General features: G+C 37.6%; 2 protein-coding genes across 4 annotated transcripts; one reads left to right on the plus strand and one right to left on the minus strand.

Moving 5' to 3' along the window:
• Positions 1 to 11,149: 11,149 nt before the first annotated feature.
• On the plus strand, positions 11,150 to 14,680 carry LOC137949962 (probable receptor-like protein kinase At5g20050). The gene is made up of 4 exons (XM_068796246.1): positions 11,150 to 11,237; positions 11,440 to 12,250; positions 12,337 to 12,390; positions 12,763 to 14,680. Exons 2-4 carry the CDS (start codon positions 11,473 to 11,475, stop codon positions 13,953 to 13,955), a joined length of 2,025 nt encoding a protein of 674 aa, XP_068652347.1. The 5' UTR covers positions 11,150 to 11,237; positions 11,440 to 11,472; the 3' UTR covers positions 13,956 to 14,680.
• Positions 14,681 to 14,707: 27 nt separating this feature from the next.
• Positions 14,708 to 23,068, minus strand: LOC137949964 (GDP-mannose transporter GONST1-like). 3 transcript variants are annotated; one of them, XM_068796248.1, is made up of 10 exons: positions 22,644 to 23,068; positions 21,341 to 21,489; positions 19,198 to 19,417; positions 18,644 to 18,783; positions 17,703 to 17,832; positions 16,257 to 16,355; positions 16,007 to 16,161; positions 15,558 to 15,674; positions 15,145 to 15,242; positions 14,708 to 15,062 (listed from the first exon to the last, which is right to left on the minus strand). In XM_068796248.1, the coding sequence occupies exons 2-10, from the start codon at positions 21,451 to 21,453 to the stop codon at positions 15,010 to 15,012; spliced, it is 1,125 nt and encodes a 374-aa protein (XP_068652349.1). In that variant the 5' UTR covers positions 21,454 to 21,489; positions 22,644 to 23,068; the 3' UTR covers positions 14,708 to 15,009. The 3 variants fall into 3 exon arrangements, with proteins under 3 accessions (XP_068652349.1, XP_068652348.1, XP_068652350.1); XM_068796247.1 differs by having other exon boundaries at positions 21,341 to 21,557; XM_068796249.1 differs by lacking the exons at positions 14,708 to 15,062; positions 15,145 to 15,242 and adding an exon at positions 15,275 to 15,469 and having other exon boundaries at positions 21,341 to 21,557.
• Positions 23,069 to 23,644: the final 576 nt, after the last annotated feature.

Below are 23,644 nucleotides of genomic sequence, written 5' to 3' on the forward strand. Positions count from 1 at the left end.
ACTATCTATCTATCTATATATATCATACATATCCAATTTGTTACAAAAAAATTCAAATTGTTTAAATCCAAGAGCCTTTATAAGTACATCTCAAATTTGTTCTAAGGACTTCATATGTGGAGCCAATATGATTCCTTGCATAGCAGCTTGCAGTGACAATCGACTTCAATATCCATGCTATGCTTATAAAACACTTGATTGCTTCTTATGTATATAACAACTTGATTATCCCAAAACATATGTATTCAAGTATCCACCTTAAATCCAAATTCATGTAATATATACTTCGCTCTCATCATTTTACAGGGTATATGAGTCATTGCCCTGCATTCTGTTTCAGTACTAGATCTTGCTACCATTGATTGACTTTTGTTCTTCTAGACATTTAAGTTTCTCCAAAAAAAAATTAGTACAATAATTACTGATAGATCTTCTGTCGAGTTTCAAGTCTGCATATTCAACATATGAAAATTTTCATATATCAAGATTACCATTATTCTTATATAAAATTCCTTTCCTGGGTGCACCTTTAGGGTTTGTTTGGAACCCACAAAAAATACAAGAAAAGAAAAGGGGAGAGAAAGTTATTTTCTATTGTTTGGTAGTAGAGAATCATAGAGAGAGAAAAAATCACTTTCTCAGTTAATGAATTTTCTCTTACAGAATGATGGAATTTGGAGAAAAAAAAAGAAATAGAAACTTGAGAGAAAATCTTAATCATCAAAATTTTAAAATATTACTAGTTTTTTTTTTCAACGTGTATCCAAACAAGAGAAACTATATTTATCTTCTATTTTCTTTCTCATTTTTTTCTTTTCTTTTCTTTTTCTGTGTTCCAAACACAGCCTTGAGATACTTCAAAATTTTATATACAACTTTTAAGTAGATGATCCATAAACTAACTCACTAACCCCACCTAGAAAGCAATATTTGGCTTTGTGATTGTAGCATAAATAAGTTTTTCAACCAACTTTCTACACTAAGTTCTATCTTTCAATTATGGACTTGCGTCGTCATGTAAATTTATGGTCAACTTTTATTGTAATTTTAGTAGTCCTTGCACATGAGAACTTCACTCAACAAATCAACTATATATTTCTTTTGACAAAATAAAATTGTTGTACAACTCCTAACCACCTCAATTCCTATGAAATATCTTAAGTTACCCATATCATTTGTAAAAAGATTGTGTTTGATATAGTCTTTCACATCTATTTTACCTTGAATATCACTTCCAAATTTAACAATATCATCAACACATATAATAAAAATTACAGTACTAATAGATATCATAGTATAGCTTAACTTGTAAAACCATGCCCTTAGGCTTTGTTTAAGTCCATATAATCCTTTCTTCAACTTAGATACCTTAGTCTCCACCCCCTAAGCAACAAGCCAGTCTAAATTAATTGCAATAGATAGCAAAATTTTGATAAAACTTACATAGGCAATAAGTGAGGAAGTCTCAAAACAATCTACACCACATGTTTGGGTATAACTCTTGTCGACAAACTGAGCCTTGTATCTATCCAAGGTGCCATGAAAATTATATTTGATAGTAAAAAACCCACCCACTAGCTCCAATTGGTGGATCGCATAATTCCCCATGTTCCTCGAGTTATGAGAGTATCCATCTCCTCTTGCATAGCTGCCTTCCATTAAGAAACTATTAGGGCCTCAACATGAGTACCATGTTGAGTGCAAGAAAGTGTCATTTTCTACTAGTTATAAGCAAATATAAATCAAACATAGGAAGGGTACAAAAAATCTCTAAGGAGGGAGATGGTGGAGAGCCCAATGATGTGTCTGTAATATCTCATTAAGAGTGTTTTCTCCGAAAGGATATTTTTTCCAACATAGGTAGTGGCACAATAGTAGATTGATTATCCCCCTCTTTAAGTAATCTAAGACCAAATAAGGAAATTGATTCAAAGAAAGTGATATTTGCAAATATAGAATTTTTTTACCAACTAGGTCAAAATACCTATATCCTTTATGGATTCTTGAATTCCCAAGAAAAACACATTGAAAGGAATGAAGAGGCAACTTATCAATTTGAGACCCAATTTTATGCACAAATTAGAGATGCCCAAAAACTTTAGGAGGTAACGGAAACATCTACTAAGAAGGAAACAAAATTTTGAATGGAATCTAATATTTGAAACTAGATGAGGGCATTCAATTAATCTAATAACAAGTAGTTAACACAACATCAACCCAACGTACCTTTAGGCAGATTCATATGGAACAATAGGATCGTGTTGTATCAAGAAGGTGTCTATTTTTATATTCAACAACTTCATTATGTTGTGAAGTATACACACACGACCTTTGATGTATACCAACATGTTGTTGAAAAAATTATGAGAAGGAATTAATCAAATACTCAAGAGCATTATTAGTTCTCAAATATCAAATTGAAACACCAAATTGTAACTTAATTTCTATATAAAATTGTTGAAATGTAGAAAACACTTCAAATTTTTGTTTCAAGAGAACAAAGTATTGAAACATAGATTTAGTAGACACTCCTCAGGTCCCCAAACATGTGAATGAACTAATTGAAAAATACTACCGATAGACTGCTTCCTTGGATAAATACTTCTACTATGTTTGCCTAATCGACATGATTGACATAATAAAGGAGAGGAAACTTGAATGGAGTGAACAAGCAACTTCAACTTCTCAAGAGAGGGATGATCAAATAGAATGTGCCAGTCTATTGGTGATAAAGATGATTGCAATGCTTGTAGAGGATGTACCATGTGGTGAGAGGAAATATATAGTACCTTGCTCAAGCCCTCCACTAATCCTCTCCCTGATTTTGAGATCTTGAAACAAACACATAGATGGAAAATTAGGAATATAAAGTACAACATAGAAGGACAAGATTAGATTACTCCTTCCCCAGTTACTCTAGAGTGAGAACCATCAACTAGTGTAACTTGTCGAAAAGAGGAACAATACTTTAAATAGGAAAATAGGTTGAGATTGCTTGTCATATGACCTAAAGCACCAAAGTCAGTGACACAAATAGATGAGAGATTGAAACACAGAGCAAAAGTATATGGGAGAGACATAGTGGTATTAGCAAACCGAATTGAGACATTAGCAGCAGAAGACTGTTCAACAAGTTAGAAGAAACTCTTGTACAATGTTGGATCATATTTTGTAATTCATCCCTATTCATCACCATATATTCCATCTTTGAACTTCCACTACCAACAAAAGAACCAGATTCCTGATATGCCATGTGAGCTTGAGGTGGTCTATGATACTTAGCCCAACACTTATTAGGCAGGTGATTTGTCTTGCTACAGTGCACACATTGTTTTTCCCTTCACTTCTACCTCTTCCTCCTCCTTAAGTCTTAAAGCCAAATCCTTTGAACAAATTAAAAAGTCGAAGGAAAAGATACAAGAGCTGAAGATTCCCCTTTAATACAAAAAACTTGAATAGTTGGCTCAACTCATACCACTTGAGATATTGATCATTGACTCTTCCTAGATTGATATCTCCATCTAAAAAAAATCAAAATGAAAATTGGTTGAATAATTAAGAAAATAGACTTACATATCTTTCTTTTGATATATAATTATCCTTGTAAAGTCTCGTTCTTGATGACATAAAAAGGCTCAAAAGTTGAAGTTTTTTGTTGTTTTACCTTTGCTACTTCAGATGTTGATTTCTCTTTCTAGAAAAATCTGATTTCAATGATTCTTTTTGAGTTGGAAACTAGATTCAAATATATTTCCAACGGTATATAATTTTATGTATGAAAAATACAGCAAGAGAGTGAAAATCCAATAAAATATAGAAATTGAGAAATAAGACTTAAGGAAAAACGAAAAACTCCCTTTTTTTTTTTCTTCTTCTTGGTTCTCCCTTTCTTCTCCATCTTCTTCTCCTTTCACATCTTAGATCATTGCCCACTCTGATACCATGTTGAAACTTAGGATTTCATGATATATAATCATAGTAGAAGAGGATTAAAGGGTGAGAAGAAGAAGAAGAAGAAACATAGAGAGAAAGTTTTAGGAGGGGAAACTTAAAAATAATAATTCACATTCAATTGTTCTTTCTCATTCACATCGTCGGCTTAAATAGCCGTTTTACAGAATATACATGGAAGACTTCTGAGTGATTAATGGGATTACATAATCACCGGATTTACAAAATATTTACATGATTTCTCTTTAAGGAAATAAATCTTAAAGTAAATCTTAACACTCCCCCTCAAGTTGGTGCATAGATATCACTTATGCCCAACTTGTCAAGACATTTGTTAAAAGCTCGGTAAGACACAACCTTGGTTAGCACATCGGCAAGCTGATCCTCAGATCGAACATGAGGGACTTCAATGATTCTTGCTTCTAACTTTTCTTTAATAAAGTGTCTATCAACTTCAACATGTTTAGTTCTATCATGCTGGACTGGGTTGTGGGCAATATCACATGCGGCCTTATTGTCACAATATAATTTCATAGGACTTGTCTGCTCAATATGTAGTTCTTGTATCAGATTTTTGATCCATAATAATTCACATATTGCCTTGGCCATTCCCCTATATTCGGCTTCAGCTAAAGATCTAGCCACCACCTCTTGTTTCTTACTTCTCCAAGTGACCAAATTTCCACCTACAAATGTAAAGTATCCAAATGTAGACCGTCGATCTTCTATTGACCCAGCCCAATCGGCATCGGTATAACCTTCAATTTTCAAGTCACCTCCCTTTTTAAATAAAATTCCTTTCCCTGGAGATGATTTCAAGTAGCGCAGGATACGGTTAACGACATTCATATGTTCTTCACTTGGAGAGTGCATAAATTGACTAACCACACTTAGTACATAAGCTAAGTCTGGTCGGGTATGTGCAAGATACATTAACCTCCCAACTAGTCTCTGATAACGCTCCTTGTTAGCAGGAACTTGATCTGAATGTATTCCCAGTTTCAGATTTTCTTCCATAGGAGTACTGACTGGACTACATGTTGTCATTCCAATTTCCTTCAATAAATCCAAAGCATATTTTCGTTGAGATAGAAAAATTCCTTCCTTGGATCTGGACACTTCATTGCCAAGAAAATATTTTAAGTAGCCAAGATCCTTCATTTCAAATTCTCTAGCTAGACGACTTTGCAATGATTTCTTTTCTTCTGGATCATTCCCAGTTACTATCATATCATCAACATATACAATAAGAGCTGTGATGGCCTCTTTGTTATATTTCAGGAAGAGAGTATGATCTGAGTTGCTTTGCTTGTATCCGATAGATTTCATAAACTTCGTGAACCTTCCAAACCACGCCCTCGGGGACTACTTCAAACCATATAGAGATTTCTTCAATTTACATACTTGTTTGCATCCTTTGTTTTGCATAATGCATCCAAGAGGTAATTCCATATATACTTCTTCTTGGAGATCTCCATGCAAAAATGCATTTTTTACATCGAACTGATATAAGGGCCAATCAAGATTCACAGCCAGAGATAGAAGAATCTGAACGGTGTTGATTTTGGCCACTGGTGCGAATGTCTCCATATAATCGATCCCGTAGGTTTGAGTATATCCTTTGGCGACAAGCCTTGCTTTGAACCTTTCAATGGTGCCATCGGCTTTATATTTAATGGTAAATACCCACCTGCATCCAACTGGTGTCTTTCCTACAGGTAGGTCAACCACTTCCCATGTTGAATTCTTTTGAAGGGACCTCATTTCTTCATTCATGGCTTCTTTCCATTTAGGATCTTTCAAGGTTTCCTGCACACTATTAGGAATAGATATAGTAGATAATTGATTCACAAATACTTCATTTGCTTTTGACAATCTATGATAAGATACAAAATTATGCATGAGATACTGAGATTTAGAGGTGAGAAGAGGTTCATAATTGACTCTAGGTTTTCCTCTTGTGGTTCGATGAGGTAGCACTCTTGGTTGAGTTTCGGAACTTACCCAAGGTTCAGACATGGACTCGGACTCAGAAGGCAATTGATCCATTGGTACATTATGAAGGGGGGAAGATGGCGGTTGAGACTCTGGTTGCATCACTTCCATCTGGTCTTGTCTTTCTCCATCCTGTGAATCATGTTGATTTGTATCAGTTTTGATGTCCACAGCTGTAATCAGAATATTGACCACTTGCAGTATCCAAGATATCCAACTGATGATAAAGATTCTTCAATTCAATCATGTTCTCCCCCTGTATTGAAGACTTGGGAGTAGAATAATACATATTTTCTTCGTGAAATACCACATCAAGAGTGACATACAATTTTCGAGAGGGAGGATGATAATAACGATAACCTTTCTGATGTTGAGTATAACCAACAAAAACACACTTGAGAGCTCGGGGTTCCAATTTATGTCTCAATGACTTATGGAGCTGAACAAAGGCTACACACCCAAAAACTTTAGGTGGCAGATTCAGCACAGCAGGTGAACTTATGGTTTTATGAAGAACACTCAAGGGAGTCTTAAATTGTAACACACTCGAGGGTATTCGATTGATAAGGTAAGTTGTAGTTGTGATAGCTTCACCCCAGTAACTGGCCGACATATGAGCTTCAAACAAGGAAGCTCGAACAACCTCAAGAAGGTGGCGGTTCTTTCGCTCTGCAACCCCATTTTGCTGAGGGGTGTACGGACAAGTAGTTTGATGAGTAATACCATGATCATCTAGATATTCTTTGAAACTTTGATTCACAAATTCTCCACCATTGTCACTTCGAAGAGTTCGTATTGCAGAATGATACTGAGTGACTATCATTCTGTGAAATTGTTTGAACAACGAACCAACTTCACTTTTTGACTTCATTAAACAAATCCAAGTCATACGGGTGTGATCATCAATAAAAGAAACAAACCATCGCTTATCACTAAGAGTGGCTATTTTTGCTGGACCCCACACATCAGAGTGAATAATCATAAACGGTGCTGAGCTCCTATTTATGCTTATTTGGATTGGAACGCGATGACTTTTCGCCAATTCACATACATCACACTTAAAATCTGAAATAGATAGTTTTGCAAAAAGTGTAGGAAACAATTTCTTTAAATAACCAAAGGATGAATGACCCAACCGTTTATGCCATAACCAAATGTCAGAATCTGCATATTTATTCTTCATGGAGAACGCTTGGGCTAACTGATCAAAACTTTCTGGTTGCAGATCAAGGTAATAGAGTTTCCCCCTTCTAGTACCATACCCAATTGTCTTCTGAGTTCGAATGTCCTTAAAAACACAAAGGTTAGGCCAAAAAACCACAATACAATGCAGAGTACGAGTTATTTGAGTAACTGATAATAGATTATGATTAAAGGTTGGAACAACTAATACAGAATCAAGACTCAGATTTTCAGTGAGAGTGATAGAACCTTCTCCAATAACGTGAGATGGAGTACCATTTGCTGTAGATACAATATGTTGTTCAGATGGTTTCATACTTTTAACATGATGATTGTCAAAGGTCATATGATCAGTAGCGCCAGAATCAATTATCCATTCACTATTTCTACTAGGAGTGGAAGTATTAAGAACCTTACCAGATGTAGCGATTAAGACTGATGCATCCTCAGTTGTGTGAGAGGTGGAAGGTTCTGCTACTACAATGGAAGCATGGTTATTTTATTTGGAGTTCCGTTTGCGAGGCGCTTTTGTAGGATCCCACCATTCTGGATACTCGATAAGTTCATAACATCGTTCCTTTGTATGCCCAGTCTCGCCACAGTGAGTACAAATGCGCTCTGGTTTGGTTGTTCCAACCTCATAGCTACGATTCTGAGATCCTGATGTTCGATTTTGATAACTGTTAGGACCAGTTGGTCGAGCTGTTTTAGGCTTAGCTCGACGTGCTACCATCGCAGATGTCTCAACACGGTCAACTTCACTATTTAAAGTGGTTCTACGAACAGAGTCACGACGTACATAAGCATAGGCTTCTTCAAGATCCAATATCGGGTCTTTTCTGAGAATTTCGCCACAAACTTGTTCGAATTCTACATCCAATCCGTTTAAGAAAATATGAACACGCAATCTTTCAACGGATTTCCTATAAGCGATAACATCATCAGGATCTTTCATTATAGTCCTGTCACGATGATCGAGTTCTTGAAAGATTTCCACCAGATCACCATAATATGTTGATAAAGGACGACCAGTCTGTTTGGTGGAGAAAACTCTCTGATTTAATGAAAATAATTGTGATTCATCTGACCCATCATAGAAAGCCTTTTCCAAAGCACTCCATATTTCGCGTGCGGTACGCAGTCGAATATAGCGCTTCATAATATCTGGTGACATAGAGGTTAACAACCACCCCTTGACTTTTTGATTTTCAGCATACCATTTTGCATAGGAGGTATCCGTTTCATGTGGGAATGGTATTTTCCCCATAATATATTCGAGCTTTTCTCGTCCCGCAATTTGCATCTCCATGATCTGGGACCATACATCATAGTTGACTTCGGTAAGAGTAACACTGGTTGTAAAACCAGAGTTTTCAGATTGCACATGAATAATCGGTGCTAATTCCTTCGACATGATGAAAAGAAGGTCCGTAGAGTGATTCGGTCTGGTCTGGTTCGCTTTTAAAAAATATTGGTCCGGTTCGGTCCGTAAACTGATTCAGTATGGTCCAGTTCGCTTTCAAAAAAAATCTGCCTGGTCCGGTCCGATCCGGTCCGTAAACTGCTTTGGACTCGTCCGGTTCGCTTAGCTGGGCTGATGGTCCGTCTGTTCGGCAAAAAATTAAATTAACAGACCTAAGTTCAAAAAATGAATTTTTTTTTTTTACTGTACCTCTTCTTCTTCGTCGAGACGACGAAATTTCGTCTCGACAGTGGTCTCTTCCCCTTCGCCGGCGTCAGCTGGGCTGACGATTTTCTGGAAGACCGTCGTTGGTGAAGGTTTGCTGAGGTCCGAGCAGTGGCTCAGCTACGATTGTCGATGGCCTGCGGAACGTCCGAACAGTTCTGTTTTGCGGCGAGTCGTCGATCGGCGAAGCTTTCTGATGGAAGGCCGAGCAGTGGCTCGGATACGGTCGTCGGAGGCTTGCGGAACGTCTTGACGAAGCTTTCTGGTAGAAGATCGTCGGCGGCGGCCTGCGGAGCTTCCGAACAACTCTGTTTCGCGGCGAAACAGAGTTTAGATTACGGTTCTTCAGTTACGACTACGGAACAGAGCTTTCGCTCTGCTCTTCGGCGACGAGAAGGAGAAGGAGATGATCTCCTGCTCTGATACCAACTTAAAAATAATAATTCACATTCAATTGTTCTTTCTCATTCACATCGTCGGCTTAAATAGCCGTTTTACAGAATATACATGGAAGATTTCTGAGTGATTAACGGGATTACATAATCACCGGATTTACAGAATATTTACATGATTTCTCTTTAAGAAAATAAATCTTAAAGTAAATCTTAACAGAGAAGAGGAAGAAAATTAGGGTAATGGACTTTTTCAAATCTTCCCCCTTAAGTTGTATTTATATATATTAAAAGTACTGATATTACAAGAATACCCTTCCCCTAGTAAGAGTGAATAAGAGACAGAAATCATAAACTAATTACATCAGTGCCATCTTTATGAGATGACTCTTTATTTACCATCATGCCACCACTATGTCGGCATTCTCCTTGGTATGTGGGCTTGAAGTCATCTTCTACACACTTGGACATGTGGGTTTGGGCCCATCTTTCAACACTCCCCCTCAAGCTGGGGTGAGAGAACATCTTAAACGCCCAACTGTTGTTGTTAGGAATTAGACGCCCTAATTCCAAACTAACGAGAGCAATAATAATAATCGCGAAAGAAAAAACAAGCACGAAAAAATAACAAGATTTATACAGGTTTGCCTCAAGGTGAGACTATGTCTTGCCTTTCACCGCTGCACTAATCCACCATAAAGATGAAATAGTTTACAAGAGAAATCGCACACACTTAAAATTTTTTTTTCTCTAATCTCTCTTGACCACAACAAATGATGCTCCTCATATGATCAAACCCTAATAGTGGCGCCCCAAATGTAAAGAGGAAACTAAGGCAACTACGATACATGAGTAAAATTCCCAAACTGCCCTTAATAAAACAACATTTAATATATCGTGGACCTAGCAGAGGCTCCCCACCCTCCTTCTAACTCCCACAACGACCTTACCGAGAAGGTCGATCCGTGTACCGACTCAATGTAGGGCATTGATTAGGCTCTACAACTTAACAGTTGCAAATGGTGTATAAAATCTTCCTATATAAAATGACAGTCTACCATATCTTCCAACAAATTTTATTCATTCTCTCATCCACCAAAGGAACACAATCACTTAATCTTGTTCAAAGGTTAACTGACAACAGAAACCAAACCCAAAGAAGATGAAGAAAACAAGAAAATCAAGACAAGAGAAGCTAAGATGTCTTTGCCACCTCTTGTTAGAGATACTATATACCAAATACCATAAAAAAAATATAGATAAAAATTCCTTGAATATTACACCGATTTGAAGCAATTTAACAAATAGTACAAAAGAAAAAAAATCCATTTTGTTTTTGAAATGAGTCTATGGTGTTGGGAAAGAAGAAGAGTTGATGAGTTAGCAGATGTCGAGAAAGATGACATAGGTTGGGTGAAAGTAAGGGTATTTTTGTAAAAAACCGATGACTACGCATTTTAGAGTAGTTTGGGAAAGAACGGTGATATCTCTAACAATTTATCGATAATTAATAAATTTTCCTTACATAAGTTATAGCAGTTGTAACATAGATCAAACTTTATAATATAAAGTAACATCATGTTTCAAATCCAAAGCATATTCAACGTTATACATTATACAACCTTTGGTCGCACAAAGGTTGCCGTTTCATCAGCTTTGCTATTTGGAAGAAAAAAAATTTCAGACTTCAGACTTCAGACAGAGCTTAACATAATTGACCGCCAGTGGTTCCTCAGCCTATGCAGTTCCCTTTGCCTTCTAGATTAAAAAGTGTCTCCGCAACTGTGCCAATTCCAACTAATCACTTTTCATGATCATGAATCCTTCTGTAAGCAAATGGCGCTGATCATCCAATCATGGAGAGGCAGTTCCGTCCTTTTCTTTGGGAAATATCTGTTTTGGCTGCCGTGTTTTATCAAAAATTTACGCCGACAGACAATTTATTTATTCTGAGGAAAGGAGACCCTTCTGTCTTGACTGACTTCAGAGGCAGCCATTCTTCCTAGACTTTTCGTTGTCTAAAAACTTTGGTCAAATCTTCTCACCACTTGCAACCACCATCTCATTTACGTTTTAATTAGTTTGAGCTAGTATCCAATAATGCACTGCATTATCTTGAGTGCATTATCTTGACTTCGTTCCTTCTCGAGCGCCTCCCCCATTCCCATAAATTTCTTTTCTCTCTGTTTCTCTCTCCATGCGCTAACTCCTTTATTGTCTTCCATGTTACAGCTGCCATAACAGCAGATTTGGTTGCGCATCACCATGGGAAGTGCAGATAACTGGAATAACCATATCCTGATTAGCTTCGTCTTTTTGAGCTTTCTTTACTGCATCGAATCAGCAAAAAGCCCTTCATATTACTACGAACAGTGCGCCCCTTCGATCTGCGGCAATTCCGTCGTTCAATTCCCCATCAGCGTAAACCCCCTCTGTCGCAGCGCTTACATCTCATCGTCATGCGACAACGGTTCGCTTTATATAACCGAAGACGAAGCTCCGAGGACCAAGTACAAGGTCCTGGACACCTTGAACTCCTCCGTTTATGCTCGAGGAAATTTCATGCTGGTCGATGTGTCCCTTTTGGGGTGTGCCCCTATCCCTCCGTTCTTGGATCAGGCCTCGCAAAAGTGGCTCATGGAGGGGAACTTCCTTATGAGCTCAGATTACAAGACTGGGACGTTCTTTAACTGTACTCAGACGCCGGCCGCCGACATGTTGGCCAGGCTGAGTGAGGCTCCATGCCTGGAGTGCGGCAATACCAGCAATCTGTGTTACTTCTATGACGGGTACATGGATCAGATAGCCAACTGTCGGCCAATTAGGGTCGCCATACAAAATAGTCTGGTGAACAATTTTACTGGGGTTGGGAATTTGAGGACAAAGCTTCAGGAGGGGTTTAAGGTTGAGTGGGAGAGTCCTTGTGGGGTAGCATGCATGAATAACACTGGAGGAAGATGTGGGTTTGTCGATGAACAGAGGAATAAGGGTGATGAGGTGTGTTTCTGTAACTCCACTGTGCATCAGACAAGCTGCTCTGATGGTAAGTCGTTTAATTAGCTTTTTCTTGGTTTTTCGGCTGAATGATTTATCTGCAATTAGTCGTAATCGGATTGTTGTTTCCTACAGGGACAATTATCCCACTAGGCGGTGGCAAATCCAATAAGAAAATCATGATCGCAGGTAAGATCATTTACCGAGATTAGATCCGGTGCTGAGTTCCATACACATGTTTGGGGGTTTTTTCGTGGAAAAAGTAAACAGTTCCAGTTGATTCCGATTATCTGTTAAGATTTGTAATTGGGGGATATTTTTTAATCAGTATACAAGCTGATTAGATCCGGTGCTGAGTTCCATACACATGTTTGGGGGTTTTTTCGTGGAAAAAGTAAACAGTTCCAGTTGATTCCGATTATCTGTTAAGATTTGTAATTGGGGGATATTTTTTAATCAGTATACAAGCTGCTAGCAAACAAATGATGTAAGACAAAATTTAGAAGTAGATTACGGATGTTGTGACTGAATTCTGTTCTTTATTTCTTGTACTCTTTGTAGGTCTTGGAGTTGGAATAGCATTTGTTATACTGGCTATATGTTATGCTTATGTTAGAAGACACAATAAGATGAGGAAGAAAGTTGAACTAAGAGGTCAGGATGAACAAGCGTTAAGAAGATACATGGACAACAAAAATGTCCCAACTTCCATAGAGACATTCTTGGAAAACTATGCCTATGGAATGCCCACTAGGTTCTCCTACAGGCAAATGAAGAAGTACAGTAACAATTTCAGTGACAAGCTTGGTCAGGGCGGCTTTGGATCTGTCTTCAAAGCCACCCTTCCTAATGGTTACGCTGTGGCAGTAAAGCTTCTTGATGAGACTGAACAGAGTGAAACTCAGTTCCTCAATGAGGTCCGAACAGTTGGGCAAATTCACCACAACAATCTTGTAAGACTTCTGGGCTTTTGTTTCCAGAAATCAAAAAGAGCTCTTGTTTACGAGTTCATGGAAAATGGTTCCTTAGAGAAATACATTCATCGAAAGAACAAGCCACCATCAGAGAGGCTAAGTTGGAATCAGCTTCATGACATTGCACTGGGAACGGCTAGAGGGATTGCATATCTTCATGAAGAATGTAAAAGCAGGATATTACATTGTGATATCAAGCCTCATAACATCCTACTTGATGGAAAATTTCAGCCCAAGGTGTCAGATTTTGGGTTGGCACAGTTGATGAATAGGGAACATAGTCATGTGACACTCTCAGGTGGCAGGGGAACTCCAGGTTATGCTCCACCTGAGATGTGGTGGAAGAACTATGGACCCATAACAGAGAAATCAGATGTTTATAGTTTTGGTATGGTTCTAATGGAAATGGTCGGGGGAAGAAGGAACTTTGATGCTGATGCAAGCCAGGCTAGTGAAATGTACTTCCCAGAGTGGATCTACAGGCATCATGTGCTGCAGAATGGTGATGGAAGTGCCAGCAGCATTAACAGCAGCAGCAGCAGCAGTGACAGCAGCGGAGGCAGTAGATTTACAGGTTCAAAATGGAACATGTGTGATGGAGAGGAAGAGGAAGAGATGGCAAGAAAGATGGTACTAGTGGGTTTGTGGTGTATTCAGTTTTCACCCAATAAACGGCCTAGTATGAGAAAAGTAGTTGAGATGTTGGAGGGGGTTGTGGTGATTGAAGTACCACCTGTTCCATTTGATGCTGCGATGTCACAGTTGGGAAGACCAATGTAGGAAACATGAGCAGGCTTCTCCATGTTTATCAGATGATGCCCTAATCCCATGTCGTCTACCCAAAAGAACATTCATGCTCTTTATATGCCTGATATTTTAATCATCTATTTGAAGCAAGCATTTTGGACTTTCATTAGCTTTAGAGAGTATTTTGTGTGCACGCTTCTCAGCTTTGTTTGTTGACTTGAAATAAACAATGAAGCTGGAGGTCATGACTAAGTGTTTTAAATTATGATGGAAGCTGAAGGGCATACCCAGGAATGGCAAACCGTGGAGGAAGTTGAAGGATTGACAAAGGTAGGCAAAGATGGCTTTTATGCTTTGCATAGTTGTTTGAAATACTGAAAGATCCTGTTGGTACTGGAAGACCAGGAAAATTTTCTTGCCTAAGAAGATAGCAGAACTTGTACAAGAAGGCTATATCCTTGATAGCTGCTTCCTGAACAATTCCCACATTCTTCAAACGCCAAACAGTCTTTTCAGGATTTCTTAGCCCAAAAGAAGGCTACAGTTGATCATATAGAAATCATTAACGAAGATGGTTTTGCTCTGCTTTCCTTAATTGTGATGGTTCTCCTGCACACTTGTTATACCCTTAGTAGTTCCTCCTGTAAAGGGTTTCCATCTGATTTTGCTCTGCTCTTGTCCCTCATATATTTAGTGAATTTGACTTTATCAATGTGCAAGAGAGAAGAAAGCTTAGTTAAACTTCTTGAGTTATTGACTGTGGGATTTAATGGAAGAACAAATCCTCAGCATAAAAAATAACTGCATGTCTTTAATTTTGATCAGGCATCTGTTACTGTTACAATGAACATACAAGTGGAACATTTAGAGTTCCAAAAGCAATCTTTTAACAGATCATTCAGAACTGCTGAAATTACTCTACCAGAACCCATTTGGCCTTTCCTGATGGGTTATCAACCATGCCATGACAAGATTTTCTTGTCTGAGCTCCACTCCGTTAGTTTGTGGAAGCTGGCTTGCAAGTAACAGGAGATATCAAGCCTTCTCTGCAACCATTGTAAATGGCTTGGAGATGTAGAACTCAGGATTAAGATCTCTCCATCATTTTGGCATTGGCAAAGAATATTCCAGCCAAGAGACCTGCAAAGATCAAGTGAACCTTATGTTGCATAAGTTTTTAAAAGACCGTGAGCTGGGATTTATCCGACCAAATTACACATACCGAAAAGAATGCTCACGAAGTTCTCCAGGCTAGTTGGAACTTTGAACAGTAGTATTCCAGCGACAGAGAGAGGAATCTTATTTAGAGATCCTACAAGACTGCAAATAGAAATTGAGTAAGCGTCCCACGTTGTGTTGTACAACTCACCTAATGAGGCACAACTCACCAAAGGTGATTGCACTTAAGATATTCACTTGTGGAATATGGTTTGTGGAAAGACAAATCTCAATTCCATAACTGAGACTTTCAAATATCCAAGAACATATGCATTGGGAACCATATGTTTAGCGGCCAGACATGCATTGATCACACCATTAGCTGCCAACTGGAGATCCAAGATGAGGGACCAGGTTCATGGTTCACATTAGGAACAAATTATCATATAGAACCACCACCAGAAGGTCATATGTTACCTGTACGTAGTAGCACTAGTCTGATGAAGGAACCACATGGAAGTAAAGCTGATTGAAAGACCCAAAAACCCACTTAGGGTGATTACCAACCAGAACATTGGCATCCTCAGCAGTGGCCTGTGAATACACTTCACAGATAAATGAGTCCAATAAGATAATAATAAACATAACACAAACTCGCTTAAATATAGTAGCAAAACATCTCAAAGAGTAAAAGTACAAGGCCTTGAGTTTGTTAGGCTGAGGTTAAAGAATTCCAAATATCCCAAATGTCCGCAAAGTACATTATCAAAGGCACACACACAACCTGCTCGATCGAAACAAGGATCAATGCAAAAACAGTAACAGGCTAAGATTAGTTTCTTGACAAGAAATAACTTGCAGTGTTATATACTTCATTTCGCATGACACAGTTCTATTAAATCTGAAAAAGGAATGAAAGAACTAACGTTTGGGATAGATAGTCCACTTCATTGAAAGCAATGACTAATAAAAGCCCAAGGGGCAGCGAGAGTACGTTATTTAGCAAGACCATTGAAAATTCATTTAGATTCCCAGATTTTGTCGCCTGCTTTGCTGTATCCATCACCCTTCGTAAGGTTAACTGAGATAAAAGTACAGAAACATGTAGCGAATCAAGGATTTGAAGTATAAAGATTAAGAAAATAAAATTTCCATACTTTGAACTAGAAAGAGTACCGAATATGATGCTGTCAGGAAACAGTTTATTATCTGCCAAGTGTACCCAACTGCATGAAAGGACAGATCTGTAATTCCTCCAGATACTGCAGAAATGATCTATATGTAACAGCATTCAGTTAGTATTCCCACAGAGCACATTCAACAATAAATACAATTCCTAAAACGAAACTTCATTACATATATATATATAAGTCAACCAACTGGCAAATTAGATAGAGATCATTGCTAACTCATGCACAAAAACCAAATCATAAAACAAAAAAAGGAGCCGAGAGACCAACACTGGCAGCAATTCAAAATGGTGAACCAAAACTGCAACATTCCTCAACAAAAGAAGCTGCACTGAGTCAAGCCTAGCTGCAAAATCTTCATCCAGAAACAAAAGTTCACAAGATCTTTTCTAGAAGAAAGAAAAGTGGTAGAAGTGTCCTAAGACTTTTGCACTTACTGGCTCAATTTGCTGATTCACTCATTGGTTATCACATTTTAATGAGTGTACCTGTCATTTACCACTGATTTAGGAGCATTTTCAATATGATTCTTTTCTGCTTTTTTGACAAGAAAAACATCCTTTCAACTGGGAAGTTTGAATCACTTTCTCTATCTCCCTCATAAAATAATAAGGAAAGGAAGGTGTACTTGCTTCCTATTCTCATGTCCAAACTCTTCCATCTGCCCTTGGCTTCCACATGGTCAGAGACCATGGTGGAGAATGAAGAGGAGCCAAGGAACTTTCACTGAAAAGTTCTTCTTGAGACGGAAGTCATTCGCTGACTAAGCAATGCCCCATAACCCTCGTCTGTTGACATAAAGAGTAAGGATTGAAGCCCCTGCAAGAGCTGCAAGACACAGGGAAAATGAGCAGGGAATATTTGAGAAGATGGTTCCCTGAGAGCATGCTCTGGAGTATGATAAAATAGTGCTCCACTGATCAAGAACCTGACGCTGGAGGGGTAGGTTACATAATTCACCAAAAAGAATCTGACTCAGGCTACAGAACTTTCAAGGAGAGCCTCAAACTGATCTAGTCAAGCAAATATTACTAATTTAACGTACCTATATAGCTTGTATATGTCTTTGTGTATTTTCACTTTCCCACATCTTGATAAAAGGTTAGAACAAAACTAAATCATTTCACTCCAGCAGAATAAAATGAGAATCAAATAAACAAAACAGTCCTTTTAGTACATAAGCATGCATGATGCGTTAACAGTTTTTGCATCAGGTAAGATCACAGTGGAAGCACAGCACCTATTAACAATTTAACATGACAAAGAAAAAAAAAATTTACTTCAGAAAAATAAATCAGAACAAATACAGTACAATTTATGAAAACTCTGCTTAAACGGAAAAAACAAACAAACCAGTAACACAATGAAAGGTTGAAACTTTAGCACAATAAAGGAACTAAAGGAAGAGTTTCAATCAACTTAATATGCATACCATCAAGAAGAGGGCAGCCCAAACTTTGCTCTTGTGGCGCTTGTTAAAAAGATACATCTCACCAAGAGCAGTCATGACATTGGTAACATTCTTCAGTATTGTAACCATAGCAACATTGATGTACTTCAAACTGCAGATTACAAGATTAACAATGACCATAGAGATTGTATTCATGAGAAGAAGTCACACAAACACATACATATATTTCTTTCTACAATAACTTTTATTATGGCTCTTTGCTTCACATTAAACCACATACAGTTCCACACTAGCATAATATAAGTGTTCACATAGACTAGGAAAATCTTATATTAAATTATAATCAACATTGACAGATTTCATGCTCATCTAAAGTTTTCTGTACTCACTGGTTGATCTTCAGAAAATCAGAATAGGCAGAAATAAAAAAAATAAAAAAAAACATGTATCAAAAGAGAATTAGTAGCCTAAATCCATTATTTAAGTTTCTTTTTATGGTTGAGTAGTAGAGGAGCAACACGGTGGCTCCCCTTTATAAAGGTTCAAAGGTCAGAGTAAATCAATGTTATGCCTAGCTTTTTAACATGTAAAACCCTAAGATTGAACTTTTGGAAAAAAACCTTTGATTAGTTACTCCAACAAGTTAGCTGCAACAAAATTAGAAATATTGATTTTTTAAAATATACAAATCTGTTTTAAGGTTTCTGAGACAAACGTCAATTTCCAAGTCTCAGAAAAACTAAAAGATTGTTTTGTAATTTAATACTCTGGCTGGATGTTGCAAACAGAAAAAAGAACCAGAACCCTACAAGATAAACCTTAAGAGTATTCCAATAATCTCAAAGCTATTTAGAGGAGAAATTGTTTGTAAATCTACTTCAAAGTAAAATCCCAAATAATATATTAAAAATGAAAGAATCGACAAGTATTAAGAAGATTAGTTGTAGAAAAAAGTTCAATACCTAAACATGCTTGTAATTAGCATTCCAACAAATATAATATTCACAGGCAACCAGACCCGAATCAATCTCCATGTCAACAGTTCTGTTGATATGACCCCAACCCAACTCAAAGTAGAAACTACAACCACTGAGACAAAATTCTGCAACCATAAAAAAGGTATGGAAAAATATCAGACATGCAAAATGACATATTAGACATTTTTACCAAGAATGACTAACTATCGTGCAAAACTATTTGTAAGGTTCTGCTGTTTAATTAGAGCAACATCACTACAAAGAGCACCTTGTCTCTATGATGTCATGAGAAGCTTGAAAGCATTTTAAAAAATCTCCCAGCCACGCAACCGCAACATTTTACATAAGAGGCAATCTTTAGCCAGATGCTGCAACATATCTTTAGCAAGATAGTTCTAGAGATAGTTTTAGGAATATATTACGTAAGTTGAAGGGAGAAGTTCTTTCAGTTTCTCTAGGGAAAGCTTAAATAAACAAATAGAAAGATGCTGCAGGGTACTATACAAATGAAAATGACTTTGGGCCAATAAAAATGTCACCTGATAAAGCATCAGAGCAATTCCAGCATTGAAATCATAGCTTGAAAGGACAAACTTATTAACCAGTATCATGCTGCATGATGAGATGCAATAGGCAAGTCCAGATAATAATGCTTGGTTATAAACTTTTAATCGTCTGCTTCCTGATATGGACTTCTCTCTATCTTTTCCAACTTTACCATCCTCCAAGTCAACATCTTCACTTATAAGAGACTTTGACCTATAAAAAAGAAAAAAAAAAAAAAAGAGTATTACATGAAGGAACCAAAGATCTGCATCCAGACATGGAAAATATGAAAAAGCACCTATACATTGAACCAGGTATGGTTAGCAAAACAGGTAGGGTCTAAAACTGCTTGATATCAGGTAATGCTCAAGAAGATCATGTCACAAGAGATAAATTACAAAATATCCCTAGATTACTTCATAATGAGCTAAATTTCAAGGCAATAGAGGTATTTCATGCCCATCACAAGACATTGGTCCTTTTCTTTCAGTAATCGGCTTTTCTCATATGACAGCCCTTTAGGCATATTCGATTCTACGTTAGCTGAGCTTCATGGCCACCTCAACAGGCTCCGTGTTTTCAGAGACAAGTGCAGCGGTCCCCTTCACATTGAAGGGGGCTTGAAGGTGGTCATTGGTTGGTGTGAGTGTGCATCCTCTCCCCTGTAGCACCATTGGGACATCTTTTGGGAGATTCTAGAAATTACCTCAATTTTATTTTGTATTTGGTCTCACATTCCAAGATCCGCAAATTCGGTAACAGATGCGCTTGCCAAGCAGGGAGCTACCTTACAATTGCTTGTTGTCAGGGATCTGCTCCATCTTCTTTTGTAATTTTTCTCTTGTTAATATCAATACATCTTTATGAACAAAAAAAAAAAAAAAAAAAAAAAAAAAAAAAAAAAAAAAACGAAACAAGACATTGGTTCTTTTTGCACTTGCTAAGCAGTCATTTGTTTCAAAATTAGGAAGAGGGACTTCGGTGACTGTGCTTAGAACGAACCTATGTGAAATAACAGAAATGTATTGCATGAAAAAGAATTCCTGGGCTTGATGGAACAAGGTGTTCATGAACTTCATTAACATTCACATATACAAGTTATGTGTGCTTGTTACAAGTTTAAATGGAAACCTTGTTAGAATCTTGCGATAGTAACTTAGTAGAAAATTTAAATAGCCGAGTAATCCACCTAGGACCAAAAGATGAATTATTGAAAGTTAAGAAGATTAAAGAAAGCTACAACTGTACTACCAAAGCAGAAGGAAAATAATTAAATTAAACCAACCACATCACATTGAAATTATACATAATCAAAGACATATTCTACAATACTCCTACTGCTCCTCTTAAGAGCAGCAACCAGATATATAATATAAAACCAGAAGGTTTAGTATTCCAGACACATAAACCAATAAGTTGCACAATGCAGAGGGATTTCTACCATTTTCCATTTTGATGACTATTGTTTCCATATCTTGATTCAGTCTTCTACATGGACAGCCAAAAAAGTATGTATGGCTATGAAGTGCAAAAGATATGGTGAAACACACTATTTTTTTTTATCAATCTGGGCCAGAACTCAAGATTTGAATGGCAGTCATATAAAAGAAATCCTCTTCAATCATCTCTCGGAGGCACACTCCAAGGAGTGAAAACTGTTGCTGATTCCCTAGCTAATCGTGGTGCTTCTTGGCAACACCATGGGCAGCACCTTCCTGATTGAGTAGTTGTTTTGTTGAGGCATATGTTTGCATGTCTCTTGTTTCAGAGGCTTGCTTAAGAATAAGGAAGAAGGATCTCATGGAAGTACCATTGAAAAAGGTTTGATACAATGCATGGGGATTTCATAAATATCCTATTCCAAAAATTGAAAGTTCAAAACAAGTGGGACTTTTTGAAGATTGGATGCAGTAGCTTGTAATTTTCTGCTATGAACAGCTCTGTGTTCTCTGTTCTCTTAATTGATTTTTTTTTCTTCCAGTGTTTCAAGAAAAAAGACTGGAAATCAGAATCATCAAATTATACAAACATAAAAAAGAAATGGTTGACATGCCTGATAATTATTCCTCTTCCACCACTTTTTGGACATCAGAATCATCAAATTATGCAAACAACAAAAAGAAATGGTCGACTTGCCTGATAATTATTTCTCTTCCACCACTTTTTGGACTAGAGACCCGACTTATCACTACATTCTGTTCTCGAGATATCAAGCTGCTTTGTTCTCCATTTAGAGGCACTGAGTCCATTATATGTCCCTCAAGGGCAATCAGTAATACTGAAAACTGAATTAATGGACAGAATCAGAGGGAACTGTTGTGCCAGTTCTCTATATTATGTATGAAGTTAGTCACTGCAAACAAGAGGAAGAGAATTTTCATAAGCCAACTTAAACCAACAAACACCAATAAAGTAGATAACAAGATATTTGCAGTGGCAACTTTTTTCGAATCAGGAACAGACTCCTCCAGTCACCTTGAAGTACATTTGGTATTCCAACAATTAATGCACCTATGTTAAGATAAGTTTCCCGCTTACAAGGAAGATTTTCATTGATTCAATCAAGTATATCAGATTTTTCTTTGTTTTTCAAAAAAAAAACTACCATATCTTTTGTGAGGCCAATAATGATAAATCAAGTTTATCAAAGCATCATAATGAAACCATATGCATAAGCACAACAATAATGATAATGATCGTCAAAATTGTTAGCATCATTAAAGCCTTCTCAAACTATGTTGGATCATATGACTCAGCTTCCTCCATTCTACTCCCTTCTTTGCTAGATCCACTGTTAGCTCTACTTTCTTCAAGTCTTTGCTCACGCTTCGTCTAGAACATTTTTGGCCTTATATATCCATTTCTTGCCCAACCTGGTGTATCTCACACTTCAAATACAAACCATTATTATTCTCCTACATTTTCTGAAGAAAGAGTAAAGCACACAATTTACAGCTCTGGTCCGGAAATTTACATCAGCCTGATTCCTAGAGAGAAAAGACGCCTAGTTTTCAGTCAATGAGTCCGTGAATAGACATTGGAAAAGAAGAAGAGAGCTTTTGGCCAGCGCTTGCGTCTGGATATATAAATAATGAAGGGAGTAAAAAAAATGAAATGCAGCGAAACTAAATTGCTGCCACCAGCTTTTGCAGCGAGACTAAAATGCAGAACATAAATACTCAGAGAAAGAGGCCAGCCTCTCAGCCTATTCCTCATACAACATTTATTGCCAACAGAAGGCACAATCGAAGCCAAAATTAACAACAAGCAAAAAAAAAAAAAAAAAGACTCATTCAACTCAAATCCCAAGAAATCGGAAAACAGGAAGTCCAAACAGAGCACTCTCATCAGTCTATCCCAGACCCACTAAGAATTACAACAATAAAACCCGAAAATCAAACACGTCCAATTGTTCTTCTACAGACAGTAACATACCCACCTCAAAGCCAAAGAATAAGTCGCAAAAGAAGAAAAACTTGTCTCAAGCCTCCCTCACGGACCCACTTACAAGAGAGACTCAACGAACACGACCATCAACTTTCGAAATTCTTATACCCTCAAACTTGAAAGCCGACTCGGGCAATAACTCCCAAACGGAGATTTAAAAGCAGGGAGGGGGCACCATGAATAAAGCTCCCGTGCATGGTCAAACTAGGCTGACTCGAGATGCCCAAGCATGCCTTAGAAAATTTATTTTGATTCAGAAAACAAACCCGGAACCCCTATTGTCAACGGCGAGAGGAGAAACGTCAGGCGCAACCATGATCGAGACACTCAGATACATGGACTCGTTAATCATGTGGACCCATATGAATTACCTACAACATGGATGGCTGATAAAAGGCCAGGAATATGGCGAGGTAATGTAATAGGTGGGTGGTTGTTGTATGGAACGATTACGCATGGAGCAAGAAGAGAGAGAAGGCCAGGTTTTGGAGTTATAAAAATGACATTTTCGTCCTGACAAGAGATAACAACCATTTCTATTATTTTATTTAGATAATTTTACAAGAAACCTCAGTTAGGGAGCAGTGGCCAAGCGAGAGGGAAACAGCAAGGCGAGAAGAAGGCTTCCAAGCTCAGAATCAGTGCAAGAGGAGTGTCGAGAGAGAGTGTTGAGAGGGACACAGAGAGGAGCGTCGAGACAGAAGGATGCAAGAGTGTCAAGAGGGTGAATCCTCAGATTTCACTTTCATCTGTTTTAAGGGAGCGAGTTCATTGGGTGCACATTAACAATTTTGAAGAAGTGATAATAAATTTGAATTCAATTTCAATTTTCCTAAGCTTGCACTAACAAGCCGAAGAAAAGCTCTATCAAATAGCCTGAAAAACACCAACTAATGGTTTTAATAAAATGTAATTAGACACAAACAATTTTCACAGAGTAACGTGGGGAAGATGAAGAGATGGGGGTTCATACATGCTAAGGAGTACTGATTA

Source organism: Aristolochia californica, unplaced genomic scaffold, assembly GCF_029961685.1.
Source record: "Aristolochia californica isolate CCGP_79_NKW_82.1479 unplaced genomic scaffold, dmAriCali1.0.hap1 SCAF_14, whole genome shotgun sequence".
Taxonomy (NCBI): Eukaryota; Viridiplantae; Streptophyta; class Magnoliopsida; order Piperales; family Aristolochiaceae; genus Aristolochia; species Aristolochia californica.